This window comes from Antennarius striatus, chromosome 9 (genome assembly GCF_040054535.1).
Source record: "Antennarius striatus isolate MH-2024 chromosome 9, ASM4005453v1, whole genome shotgun sequence".
NCBI classification, from domain to species: Eukaryota; Metazoa; Chordata; class Actinopteri; order Lophiiformes; family Antennariidae; genus Antennarius; species Antennarius striatus.
In genome coordinates, this window is record NC_090784.1 from 12553105 (window position 1) to 12567213 (window position 14109).

The window sequence follows — 14109 nt, forward strand, 5'->3', positions numbered from 1 at the left end:
TCCCTCAGAGTGCTGCAACTTCCTCTCATAGTCCAACATGCAATTAAAATGAGATAACACTAACTGGTGCATATGAATGTTTGTCAGTAGATGTTACCTCTGTGATGAACTGGCATCCATATTAAAGTTGTTAAATTAACTCCAGTGACCACGAGTCTAATGACAATTCAAGCACTTGATTACTTAAAAATATATTTCAGATTGTGTGTTTAATTTATCAAATGTTTTACATTCGACTCCTGAAGCTTACAACCTGATGTTAAATGTTAAAACATTAAAAACACATTCAATAATGAGTTGCAATGATGCAATGTTTTCCTTGTTTCATCAAAACAGACATAAATATGGAGGCAGTCTTCTGTATTTATATGTTTTTAATCATTTGATTCTGAACAATTTGGAATACTGCTTCATGGAGTACTTGAATAAAATATACTTTGCACATCTGCTACGTAATAGAGCAGTTTCAGCAGGTGAAACAGATTCAACTTTTTACCAGAGGTTGGTGTCAATGACTGGTTCCTGTTGCACTAAAATTATACAATCATATCTGGGACCAAGTGATTTTACATAGTATATCTACACCTACAGCTGTTTATGTGACTTTACAATACTTTTTGCGTTTTGAAATTTGAGGTCCATTTAGCAAAAGTGATAACAAAGTACCAAGTAAGACCAGTAAGTGGTGTATTGTTACGTCTTCTGTTTACATAAACTAAAGATGAAGCTACTGGGCAGGTACTGACTTCCCTGGATGACGTCCTTTTGAGAAAATCAGCAACAATTTGTTGCTGATTGTTCATTCTAACTTCCTGTATGTATTATTATGGAGTATAACGCCCCACAGACATATTCCAGGCCTCTTGCCAACTAGTTCCCTTCATCTACACAAACTGCTACACTCCACTGAAAGAGGAATGAAGGTGTGGTCTGGGGTAACTCCTGCACAGCAGAAGGCAGAAACAGATCGTAAAACACGGATGTGTCCTGCCATCACAAAATGCATCTTCTGATTCTGGTCTTTGGAATTCTTCTTCTACCTAAAGGCAAGTTCTTATTATGTTTACTTTTATTTTTAGTCTGTTCAATATTAAAAAGTAAAGGGATTAAATATGCACATACTGTATATCAAATTCATATCTGACATGTTAATTTCTTAATTATTTTTGCCACTGCTGTTCCTCTTTGTTACACACTTGCAGTTGCTGTACAGAAGAATTGACTCCTTTCTATTTAGTTATAGTAAAAGGAAACAAGGGTAAAAATAGTCTCATAATTAATAAAGTATTTTAATACCTGTTCCAATAATTAACCATATTGCTGCTACTATACAATGACTAAGATTATACTGTATATTCTAACCAATCCTTGTACAGAAAAAAAACTATTTTAATTATCATGAGTTTTATGTTTTATCAGCTACCACTCTGAAATGTTATGAGTGTCACAGCTCAGAAACCTGCAAAGGCACAGAGAAAGAATGTCCTTCAATGGGTTTTCAGTGTGGAGTATTGAGAATCGCTACATATGTAGGTATGACATTTTGAGGTGCATTGCTCTAATTAATTAAAGAAACTAATGGAATTACCCCAGTTTACAAAGGTTTCCTTTTGTTCCAGTTGGTGAAAAAGTCGCTGATTTCAACATTAGGTCTTGTGTTGGGGCTGAGCATTGTAACGAGGGCACAGTCAACTTTGGAATTATAAAAACTACAATTACCAGCAAGTGTTGCACCTCCAATCTCTGCAACGTTCAACCTGTCCCTGGTAACACACAATTCATATTAGTATTAGAGAGCCGGTTAGAGTTGGGGTTTTTTGCATTTGCTTAATGATCCCGACAGATTCCATACCTCTCACAATTGTGTTCGCAAATCATTTAGAGAAATATGTCCAGTACTTTTTATAGATAGATAGATAGATAGATAGATAGATAGATAGACAGATAGACAGACAGACAGACAGACAGACAGACAGACAGACAGACAGACAGACAGACAGACAGACAGACAGACAGACAGACAGACAGACAGACAGACAGACAGACAGACAGACAGACAGACAGACAGACAGACAGACAGACAGACAGATTCTGAGGCAGAATCAGTGCTTGTTTTGGCATCAGCATAGAAAGTTTGTAAAAGTAATGTTCTGGAATTTTTGTTTTTGAACTCGGTCGGACATGACTTCCTTCAAAGTCAGTGTTTGTTGCTTTTATCATGTTTCAAATGTTGAAATTATATTTTAGTACTGGTTAAAACATGATATAATGGAAAATATATTGTTGAGAGACAAGAAATTCTGAGAAGTGTAGCCCAAAGGCATAATACAATTGCAACAGTGCAGATGTGCATAGCTTTGTGTGTGTGTGTGTGTGTGTGTGTGTGTGTGTGTGTGTGTGTGTGTGTGTGTGTGTGTGTGTGTGTGTGTGTGTGTGTGTGTGTGTGTGTGTGTGTGTGTGTGTGTGTGTGTGTGTGTTGACAATAAACAAACAGCATAAATCTTTGCATGTACAGTATTTGCTCTTTCAACTTTTCAGTCCAGCTTGTTCTGCTCTAACAGTATGAACAATGCGTCTTCTGCGTTACAGAGCCCAACAGCACCGTTCCCAATGGTAAAAAGTGCTACTACTGCAATGGACAAACATGCACTGAAACTCAAAACTGCGAGGGTAATGAAGACCTCTGCATTTCAGCAACAGGTAGCTGTCTGGCATTAAACACTCAAATGTTCCACATGTATCATCAGTATAGAATATTTTAGTGATCTTAGAAAGTGATACTTTGTTTCCTATCTCAGTGTCTATAGGGGGTGAAAATATGATAGTGAAAGGCTGTGCATCAAGCCAGATGTGTTCAAATGTGAACATTGGAAATATCAAACCAACCACTGTAGGGCAAATCAGCTGCTGTCAGGGAAACTTCTGCAACAGTGCCAGCAGCACAAGTTCTAGTCTCCTGCTCCTGGTGGTGCCGCTGGTCTCTTCAGCCGTTCTCTATTAGCAGGTGGAGATGACAATATCACTGCTCAGTTCTTCTTTTTGTCATCTCACAGTTTTAATGTGTCTTCAACCATGAAATAATAAATTATAAAGTTTAGCCAGCTAACTAATATTCACCTTTGTGTCTTGTTCCATAAATTTTTTTGTTGCTTTGTTTGCCATGTTACAAAGATGATAGATTATGGTAATGATTTTGTTTACTGTAATATAAGAACGCTGTCTGTCTGCTACTTTTAAATAAAATAAGGACAATGTAAAAACATGTTGATGTATATTTTGTTATGAGTGGCTCAATTAATTTACATAATCAAAAGGTTTCATATTAATTTAACGAAACGTTTTTGATTCCACTTAAGAAAAGCAACATAATATCAACTGCACTGTATGTCTGACACTTGTGTCTTATAACCATTAATTATAATAAACCCATGAAGTGCATTGAGTTTACTCTGATTATGAGTTGCTGGGAATTTGAATGCTCCATTAGCATAAAAATAATTGATCAACAAGTGTGTCCATAGCTCCCCATCTATTACTGTTATGTAGAATCAATAAGAAATGTCAGTTATGCAGAATCAATAATAAATGTAGAATCAATAAGAAATGTAAGGAATTGTACTCTCCTCTCATATTTCTTGCCAGTTCTGTGTGGTTTGACTATGTGGTCACATGTTGTGTATTATCTAGAATGCTGCTTGAATTTACTGAAAGAAAAGTGAGGTTTCCTTTAAAAAGTCCAGGAGTAATGGAAATGTTTTGGGGTCGAAAAACTTGGATTGTCTTGTTTTCTTATAAAATATGTTTATGTTTATGCTTTGAATTTGTATAGGCCACACTACAGCAATGATATTAATTTCCTTATTTATGTAAGGAAATTAATATCATCCATTAAATTTTTAGTCGATCAAAATGTAATGGAAAGTAATGACATGACATTACTTTAATAATGTGGTAGTACCATTAGAAGATAGAATAGAGGAAATTGGTATGTTTTTAAAGTAACCCCCAACCCTGCATAGCGGTTTTAAACATATAAAGAGTTTCTACATCTGACAGTTTGTTTCCCAGCTTTAGTTCATTTAAAATTGCCTCAGTTATTTTTAAATGATCAGCATGGCTGTTATTTCTTTCTCCATTTCTGGTGAATGATACCAAAAGCGACCGTGGATGAAGACCACTTCCTTTCAGGACAACGAGTCATTGCAGAAATTGATCAAATAAAACAGCTGTATCCTGTAATACAAAATTTATTGCGTTTTTGGAATTGCACTTGTTCCTACTAAAGGCAAATTCTTTACCGTTATTGCATCCCACGAAGTGGTGATGTATTTTAATCTGTCAATGTTTGTGTATTCGCCCATCCGTCCATCTGACTGCCTTGTTCTATCTTCACAACCGTTGCAGATAGAACAAGGCAGTCAGAGACTGCAACATTTCTGATGGCTTTGCGGGTGAGGCGGGTGTTATAAATGTCTGTGAGGGAAGGGAGAGAGACACCAGTGATCTTTTCAGCTGCTCTCACGATGCGCTGCAGGGCCTTCGGCAGGAAATGGTGCAGGCGCCGTACCACACGGTGATGCACCTGGTCAGAATGCTCTCGATGGTGCCTCTGTAGAAGGTGAGCATGCTGGGGGGTGGGGCTCTTACTCTCCTCAGTTTGCGGAGGAAGTAGGGGCACTGTTGGGCTTTTTTGGCCAGCAATGTGGTGTTGTGGCCCCAGGACAGGGCCTCAGAGATGTGCACACCCAGGAACTTGGTGCTGCTGATCCTTTCCCCTGCAGCACCGTCGATGGTTAGTGGAGCATGCTGGGTGCGTGCTCTCCTGAAGTCCACAACAATCTCCTTCGTCTTCTCCACATTCAGATGGAGATTGTTGTCCTTGCACCACATAGCCAGGAGGCTCCCCTCATTCCTGTAGGCTGTCTCATCATTGTTGTTGATGAGACCCACCACAGTCCCACCATAAAGTCTGCAAACTTTGTGAAGAGGTTGGAGCTGGAAGTTGGTGTGCAGTCGTGGGTCAGCAGAGTGAAGAGGAGGGGGCTCAGTACACATCCTTGGGGGGCTCCCGTGTTCAGCGTGATGGTGCTGGAGGTGTTGTTACCAACTCGAACTGCCTTTTTTCTCCCTGTCAGGAAGTCCAGCAGCCAGTTGCATATGGAGGTGTTGAGTCCGAGCTGGTTCAGTTTTTGGATGAGCTGCTGAACTGAAGTGAGAAAGTGTCAAACTAAGAGCAAGCCGATAAAAAACAAAACAAAAACCGATGCGATACGAGCAGTTTTCAGCTCAGTCTGGTCAAATGCACCACGTACATGCAACAAAAGAAAACAAGAAACAAGTTCATCAAGAAACCTTAAACAGACCGAAATAGAGACAAGCTGAAGAAAACCTAAGGAAAGCGACGTGAGCTACAGTGAAGCCATGAACAGAGAGATCAGTCAGTGTCTGTGTGTGTGCGAGAGTGGAGCAGCGAGGTGACAGCTCTGGCTGCAGTGATATGTCTCTGTAGGGAGGGGCGAACGCTGTGTGATTGGCCAATCATAGAGCGTGAACACAGTCAGTTATGAAGATTTTCCTTCAGGTACAAGCACGAGTATTGATGAGTTTTACTTGTATTGTGCTCTTACTCGTCATATTGGGCAAGAAGTCTAATTAATAACAGACAAGAATTTAGAATTTAGAGGTATCTGTGTTAAAATAGTGTGTTTAGAAGTAGGATTTATGAACCTGGATGTGTGGTCAGAGGTCAGACCTCCTTAACTAGAGGAGGTGTGGTTCTCCCACTCATACTGTATGCATACTGAGGTTCTTGTAGAAAATATAGTACCCTGTTTGGTTTTGTGTTGATTTAATCTACTAATCTAGTCGAGCCATCAGTTGGGGAATATAAATGAGATTTTTCATTACAACAGAAAACTGCACCGACAAATTTATCAGCATCAAAAACTGCAGTGATGATCTGCAGAATTTACTGTGAAATCTGTTTCATCACTCTAAATGTGGATTACAAAATGTGTGTGTGTGTGTGTGTGTGTGTGTGTGTGTGTGTGTGTGTGTGTGTGTGTGTGTGTGTGTGTGTGTGTGTGTGTGTGTGTGTGTGTGTGTGTGTGTGTGTGTGTGTGTGTGTGTGTGCGTGCATTGGTGTTAATTTAACCTGGCCGGATGAAGTTGTTCGGTAAAGGTTGATATCCGAAGCCATTTGAATGATTAGCAGGGGAGCTGAAGTCATCCATCTCATTGTTCAGGAGAATATATTGTTCAGGAGAAAATATTTGTATATTTATGCTGTATATATATATGTGTGTGTGTGTGTGTGTATGTGCATATATATATATATATATATATATATATATATATATATATATATATATATATATATATATACAGTATATATACAGTATATATACAGTATATATACAGTATAAATATATTATATATATATAGTATATATATATACATATACATATATATATTCAATACATCTTATATTATTTTATATTTTTAAATTATTTTAAATATATTTTATATTTTATTTTCAGCTAATAACTAAAGTTAATGTTGGCAGTCTGCTGACTTCTGTCAATGTTTGACTTTTATCAACCATAGATTTTTTTCATTTCAGTGTTATTCCTCACATCTATACATACCTATTTGTTTTGGGTTTTTTTCTTTAAAAGTTTAATTTATTTGTTGTGATTACATCAACATCGTAGCTTGATAGGTATTTTCCAATACAACTCATCATATGGACAAACATCTTTTATTGATTGCACTTGGAGCTTCAAACCAATTCATCAAACCACCTTTAACTAAAGTAGAATTTGGACTTTCCTCCAACAGTGGTTTGATTAACAATGAGTCGTTTGCTGGTGGCTGTAATCAACTGGCCACTCAGTGCTCATTCAGTCATGTCAGCTAGATAGGGGATTTTTACCATGACATGGGCTTTCAATCATCCAGGTCATGATTTATCTCACTGATGAATAAAGTCAACTGGATTTATAGGAAAAGCCTGAAGACATTTCGCCTCTTATCCAAGAGGCTTATTCAGTTCTGAACGGCTGGTGGGGTGTTCCAATTTCATCATCCACAAAAGTGGAGTTCAAACACCTCAGGGTAGGACTCAGCGGACCATTTACACCTGAAGGACAAGGGACATCCTTTGAAGATAACAATGTACACATCCTGTCCTCTGAGGAGGATGACATTGTCTGAAAGGTTCAGAAAAAATATTTTCTCATTTACCTTTATTGTGGCTTTGAAAGATTGACTGCAAACATGTAATTTTTAAATCATAATTCATGATATTGTGTTCAAATCTCTCTTACAACAATTTAATATTAAATACTTATTACTTATGCTTTAAAGTAGTCTGAGTTGGCTACTCCACCAGAAAGGGATGAAACATTACTGACATGAAACTGACCTCAATGCACAAAAGTAAAACTGTACTGTAGGACTGTAGGATTTTGTAGAGTTTTTGTGTTCTTATGATTGAAGAGATTATCTGGTGATTGATTAACTGACTTAGAAAACAAAGTGACTGGAATATTCGTCAATCAGCAGTGATAAAGAATGAATTCTTTATCTCACCCTCAGAATAATTACCCCTTTGTTGGCAGATTAGGGCAGGGCAGTTTGAAGGCCTTCAAACTGCCCTGCCCCGTGTTGAAAAGTGGGAAAGTGAAGGATCCTCTCATTTGAGGTTGGACCAAGCAGCAAGCCAGAACATCACTCTGACAAATTTCACTAACCAGGTAAAAAAAATAAAAACATTTCTGTGTATTCCACAGTTTGTGTGTATATGTTGTGTGTACAGATCAGCAGTCACTTTTTGTTACATGTTCTGACTCTGTTTCATAGATTTGCAGTGAATAAATTCAATCCGATTTCCCGTGATGGGTAACTCAGCATCCACCAGCGTCATCACTCCTACTCCCAGGAAACTCAGCTGGGGCCGCCAGAAAGTGCAGAATGTCCAGCTGGAGGACTACGTGTCGAAGCGAGATGAGAATATGCGGGGCCACATCCCTCGCAGCATCCGTTACTTCAACCTGGCCATCCTAAAGGGTGACAAATTTAATCCAACCGGCGGACCAATGCTAAACCCTGCTTTTGTTGGAGATCAGGGACGATGACAGTCTGATTTCACTGAGGACAACTCGATCTATACAACAACGCAACAAGAGGGTTACATTAACTATGACATTTGCAGGACTTCAAACATTTCCTGCGATGCTGCATCATGAGAGGTCTGTCAAAAAGAGTGCTAAAACCACATCATTGCTTTTGTGAACTCATTAATAGGAAGCAAGCTAAAGGTGTCAAAGGTCGCTTTATGCTCTGTTTCCCTTTGTTGGCATTGTCAGTGTGATTTGGTAAACGAGGTGTAAAAACAAATTTTTCTGGTATTAACAAACAATGAGAACACAACGTAATCCTCTACACTACATTTGTGGCACTGAAAAGTAAAGGTACAATAAAAGTGCCTTTTCTTCATAAACTCATATTGAACTAACTGTTATGAAAGTTCTTATTTTGACTGTTACCTAGACTAAATATAAGAAATGGAACATTTTCAAAGTTTCTGGCCTTCCAGAATATTTATTTAATTGTATTTGTGCATGTTTTTCTGTATGCCACTGTATTCTCTCAAATTGTGTTACTACATTTTTAAAGTCTTCCTTGATGCAAATATGGTTTGTTATTATGATGTAAACAGTCTTCCTGTAGAAATACATTCACTGTCCTAGCACACACTGTTGGTTTTTATTTCTTTTTAAGGTAGCTTATTAACCAACTTTATGTCGGGCTAAACCTGTGTGAGGGAGGTTGTCTGTCATGGAGTGCATGTTTTATGAATTGGTCAACACAAAAAAATATTAAAAACCACTCAAAGTCACGATATTTAAAATCATTCAAATAATTGGACAAAGAAGGAAGTGAAAGCAGCAAAATGGTCAATGTGGTAGAAATAAAATATAGAACAAAATGAAACATAATAGAGCAAATTTGACATCTTCCCCTTCAAATATATGTGTTCATGACAGCAAGACCTAGAGGAAAAAGGTGCAGGATAGGTGACAATGGTCATGACAAGTAACAAACAAACAAGCAAAAAAAAACCAAATACATAAATACATAAATAAATACCACACTCTTCCTAGTTTTTTTTTAAATGTCAGGTTTTGTGTGTCACATTGTGGATGCACAGTGTATTTAAAGTGAAGTGGAAACTAGACAAGTCATTTCACACTAGCGGGAAGTGACAGCAGAACAGCACAAGCCTGGAAACGTTGATGGATGACGCCCACCAGCAACACTTCAGTACGAGTTGTATTTGAAGGTCTGACCGCGACACGAGATGAATTCTTCAAAACTGATCCTTTGTTTTTTGTGCTTTAGATTTAAAGGTATGTGTTATTTCCACTATACAGTATATTATATAATACATATACATGAATGTCATTTTCTCTGCATTTTGTCTCTACAGTGACTCAAACTGAAGCTTCATCTTGGACAATTGAAATGCCTTCCTCAATTGAAGGTCTTCTTGGATCCTGTGTGGTGATCCCCTGCTCATTTAATTTCCCACACTCAGGCAACAAAGCTCTCACTAAGTTCACTGGGATGTGGATCGATGTGAAGCACCACCTTGCATATCATCCAGTTGAGTCTAAAATTCTGCAGCAGTACCAGAACCGGACATTGCTGCTGGGTGATTTCAGACAGAAGAGTTGTTCACTAATGATTGATCCTCTTGAACCAAAGGATGAAGGGCCTTTTCATTTCAGGATTGAAATAGCAGGCTATGACAACTATACATACAAACAGAAAATCTTTATTAAAATGATAAGTAAGTCATATAAATAAGTTCAAACTCACATTTTGAGCAGCTAAAGTTAATGTCTATACTTTCTTAAAATTGTCTTCTCTTGCTTGAATAGTTTAACTAGCTTAAAAAGTTGTTTTTTTAACTTTAATACGTTTAAATAACTTTGAACATTTCAAGTTCAATCATTTTTCCACAAATCCTACATGTTAAATCCATTGCTATGCTGATTTGAAATGCGAGTAAAATCCTTTGACTTGGTGATTTGACTACAATATGAATTTAAATTTGACTAGTGAGAAATAATTTATGGGAAGTAAGTGGAGTTGTCATACCAACAGGAAGTTACCTGTTCTCACATTGTTATGTATATCTTCCTGTGTCTTGGCTGTTTTTTCTTGAATATACTTTCAACTTGAGTACTTTCAAATTGTTTTAATAATTAAAATGAACGTTTTAAAATATATTGTTTTTAACTGCCCAATAGACATATATTTCCTCAATCAGTTGCAATACAGTAACCTTGTGATCTTTGCTCTTGCCTTTTGCGATGTGTCCTTTTGTTGTTCCAGGTGAATTACATCCCATCGCGTTCACTTTGAAAGAGGTAATAGAGGGTCAGACCGAATCTGCATCCTGCTCTGTGTCTCACACCTGCCCCACCTCTCCTCCTGTTTTCACCTGGAGTCTCTTAGGACAGACACAGTTCCAGTCAGAGCAACTTGAAGATGGGCGATGGAGAGCAACGTCTGTCCTGTACTTTCACCCGACAAGAGCAGACGACAACAAGGCCCTGCAGTGCACCGTAACATACAGGGGAGGAATGAACCAAAAAGCATTCAAGATCATCAAAGTAGAATGTAGGTATACTATGGCAGTGGTGAAAAGACTGTGTGTACTCTAACCTCATATATGTTCATCTGTTCTTCAAGATATAACCATTTTTCTGCTTTACAGTGTAAATTAAAATGTAATGTCAGGAATTTGATTGTATGTTGGGTAGAAAATATAATTTTTGTATTCATGACGTGATCTTATATTACATAGTAAAGTTTGTGTATTTTAGCCAACCCACTCACATTCAAACACAGCTTTCAAAACTGCTCCAAACAGATCCAGACACAGTTATGGGATTTAGAGTCATCATGTGCTCATCTGCAGTGGAAAAAGGACATCATGATGTCACTCATACCGACACTATGTGAGCTGGTTGCTTTTGGGGCAGAACATTCTGTATTGTTTCTGCTTACTTTATTTTTCACCACCACACAACTTTCTGGAAACATTTTACTGTGCATTTCACCTTTAAACGATGCTAGACATTATTATTAAATTAACACATCATAAGCAGGTGGACTTCCTCTTGATTAATAGTTTCTCCTTTCCTCCTATCACATTACAATGTCTTTGATTTGCACTAGTTCTGTTCATCTGGACTCATTGTGTTTGGAGAGTATTCAACCATAATTTGGGGATTTTTTTTTTAATCCAGTCTAGTGTTGCCAACAAAGGTATTTGCTCCCATCATCCTGTTTGCAGCAATATTACAAAACTATACAACCACTGGCAGCTTTGCAGTTGCTTTACAGGAGTCTCCTGAAAGTGACTGGTAGGGTCCAATTGTGCTGTACATGGCATTAGTCCAGATATTCTGTTGCACAAAAACCTCCGCTGATTCCTCGCTTTTGTCAATCAGATCTTTCCCTTCTGTTTGAAGAGTCGTTTTTATAGACATCTGTCTAATTTTTCTCTCCTTTTGAAAAAAAAAAGAATTTTCAATGCCTGGAAAAGTCTTGCCAGTGAGTGAGCAGCCTGGGAGTCTCTAAACAGGCTGGACATGGTCATATAGCTTGAGTAGATTATTCATATATCAAAAGTAATGAGTGTGTAAATGGCTTGTGTGATGGATTCAGAAAAAGCAGCTGTTGTGTGAAGGTGGTTGCCTAATGTGGGCACTAGACTAGATGTGGGCACCTACCAGTCACTCCTGAATTTCCCTTGGGATCATTAAAGTATATATCTATCTATCTATCTAGACCAAGCCTGACTGGTTTGGTTTTCCTTTGACTTGAGTAATTCTTAGGAAGCATCACGCCTGGATTGAACCAGAAAAATATAGGGGCTACCTAACTATTCAACATCAGTTTGTCGGTAATCGCATGTGTCGTAAATATATTTCAGTTACTGCTTAAGTCCTATTCTAGCTATTATTATTATTATTATTATTATTATTATTATCATTATTATTATTATTATTATTATTATTATTATTATTATTATTATTATTATTATTATTATTATTATTATTATTATTATTATTATTATTATTATTATTATCATCATATAAAATCTTGAGGTGCCTTACAAAATTTCAAGGGGGCCACACACTGTACTGGATGCAGTAAAACATGGAAATTTGTAATATTTCTGACAAGTTTTGTAAGGTTTAAAGTGCATTTATTTCTGCATAACAAGGGACTCCTTGCCTGTTAGGCCCCAGTGCCCATGCCCTAAATATAGTACTAAAGCAATTATTTATTATTATCATGATTTAAATTATTTACTCATACTTCAACTATTCCTTGTCCTTACAGATGCCCCTGAGATTAAAGCAGCATCTTCCTGCTCCACAAAGGAAAATATGACTGAGTGTGTTTGCATTGTGGAATCCAAACCTCCCAGCACAGTTCATTTTGTGCTTTTTGGTAAAGTCCTGCTAAACACCAAGATAGAGAAACTTGACTCTGTAACGATTGGGACAATAAAGGCAGAGTTGGGATCCTACAAGTTTGTCCTCTGTGTCGCTAACAACACACAAGGCAATGCCAGCCTCACTCTCTTTTTACCTAACAGTAAGCCTTTTTTTAAATCCGCAGAATGTACGACACTCATAACATACACCTAAAGACCGCTAGCATGAACTGTATTTAGATAAAGAGAAACATGTGACATGTTTTCTTTTTGTACAGGTAAGATGCTGAGTCTTTATGTTATCATCACGGGTGCAGCAGTTGTGGTTTTAATGCTTTTAATAGCAGTGGGAGTTGTTAAAATTTGGTAAGTTGGTGCAATTCTGAGCACTAGGAATTTTGTGCACTAAAAAGTCATTCTTGTATTTGTCATGCAAGTAGATCAATTTCATCATGTGTAGAACTGTGTCTATTAGTAAAACACATTAAACGTATACAACATACAGTATAGCATTTTTTTTTGTATTTTGTGCTATTGGATTAATGGCCTCTATTAAATGTTTAGGTTTGCAGTTAGCAGACACTACCAATGACTGTGTGTTAAGATGGTCCTAAATTAAAATAGCATTATTCTGCCAGTAGGAGGAAGTCTGGAGCCCCATCAGCGTTACACATAAGCAACAGGAGTGGAAACAAAGACCTGGAGCTCCCTCCTCATACTACAAAGAAAAGGTTCCTATTATTTACACTATGATAAATTTGTTTATTTGTGAAAGTTGCATAATGCTGTTGACCAGTGTGGTAAAAAACAAGGCACAAATGAATTTATTCTTATGAATTTATGTCCTTAGACAACGCAAGAGCTGGGAAGATGTGAACTGCGACAGCATTTATGCCAATTATCCTGCATATGGTAATATAAAGGTATGTAAAATTATTACTAATCATATTTTATGTCCAAGCATCAAAGAATGGAAGGTGTTGTTCTTGTTTTCTATACAGATTGAATGGGAAGATGCCATATATTCCAATATTCAAAGCCAATGAATTTGCTGAAGGAGCTGAATTAGATGAGTCCCTCTGCATCTAATTGATACTATTTTCCTTCATATTAAATTTGTATTCATATGCTTGTGTTTTATTTTTATTATTAAATTTAAATTACTTGTATTTGCAGCTGTTGATTTCATGTTCAACTTGCTTCCTTTATTTTTATTAAATTTATAGTTATCAGTATTACTGAATGAATGTATTGAAATGCCATATATTACAAGGTATGTTTGATAACTGTTCATTTTTATATTCCAATAAAAACAATCACTAAGCAAATTAAGTTTCTCTAATGTGTGTGTGTGTCTATATATATATATATATATATATATATATATATATATATATAGACCCGGATAAGAGAATGGATGGATGGATGGATATATACACACACACACACACACACACACACACACACACACACACACACACACACACACACACACACACACACACACACACACACACACATACATACAAATACATGCATTAATATACTGTATTGCATTAATTCAATTTGTTCAGTAAAAGCAGGGA

The 14109-nt window shown here is 37.0% G+C and overlaps 2 protein-coding genes and 1 long non-coding RNA gene across 5 annotated transcripts; 2 read left to right on the top strand and 1 right to left on the bottom strand.

Annotated features, from left to right (window-relative positions):
- The first annotated feature begins 916 nt into the window (after positions 1–916).
- Positions 917–3194, top strand: LOC137602009 (urokinase plasminogen activator surface receptor-like). 2 transcript variants are annotated; one of them, XM_068324528.1, is made up of 5 exons: positions 917–1046; positions 1420–1533; positions 1620–1766; positions 2590–2700; positions 2799–3194. In XM_068324528.1, the coding sequence occupies exons 1-5, from the start codon at positions 1001–1003 to the stop codon at positions 2999–3001; spliced, it is 621 nt and encodes a 206-aa protein (XP_068180629.1). In that variant the 5' UTR covers positions 917–1000; the 3' UTR covers positions 3002–3194. The 2 variants fall into 2 exon arrangements, with proteins under 2 accessions (XP_068180629.1, XP_068180630.1); XM_068324529.1 differs by having other exon boundaries at positions 1420–1529.
- Positions 3195–9012: 5818 nt separating this feature from the next.
- LOC137601847 (myelin-associated glycoprotein-like) lies at positions 9013–13770 on the top strand. 2 transcript variants are annotated; one of them, XM_068324292.1, is made up of 8 exons: positions 9013–9413; positions 9494–9856; positions 10405–10692; positions 12427–12684; positions 12802–12889; positions 13162–13254; positions 13374–13446; positions 13525–13770. In XM_068324292.1, the coding sequence occupies exons 1-8, from the start codon at positions 9365–9367 to the stop codon at positions 13567–13569; spliced, it is 1257 nt and encodes a 418-aa protein (XP_068180393.1). In that variant the 5' UTR covers positions 9013–9364; the 3' UTR covers positions 13570–13770. The 2 variants fall into 2 exon arrangements, with proteins under 2 accessions (XP_068180393.1, XP_068180392.1); XM_068324291.1 differs by having other exon boundaries at positions 13374–13770.
- On the bottom strand, positions 9682–11071 carry LOC137601848 (uncharacterized). Its single transcript, XR_011037101.1, has 3 exons — positions 10912–11071; positions 10375–10625; positions 9682–9818 (listed from the first exon to the last, which is right to left on the bottom strand). It is a non-coding gene; the product is annotated as an uncharacterized lncRNA (long non-coding RNA).
- Positions 13771–14109: the final 339 nt, after the last annotated feature.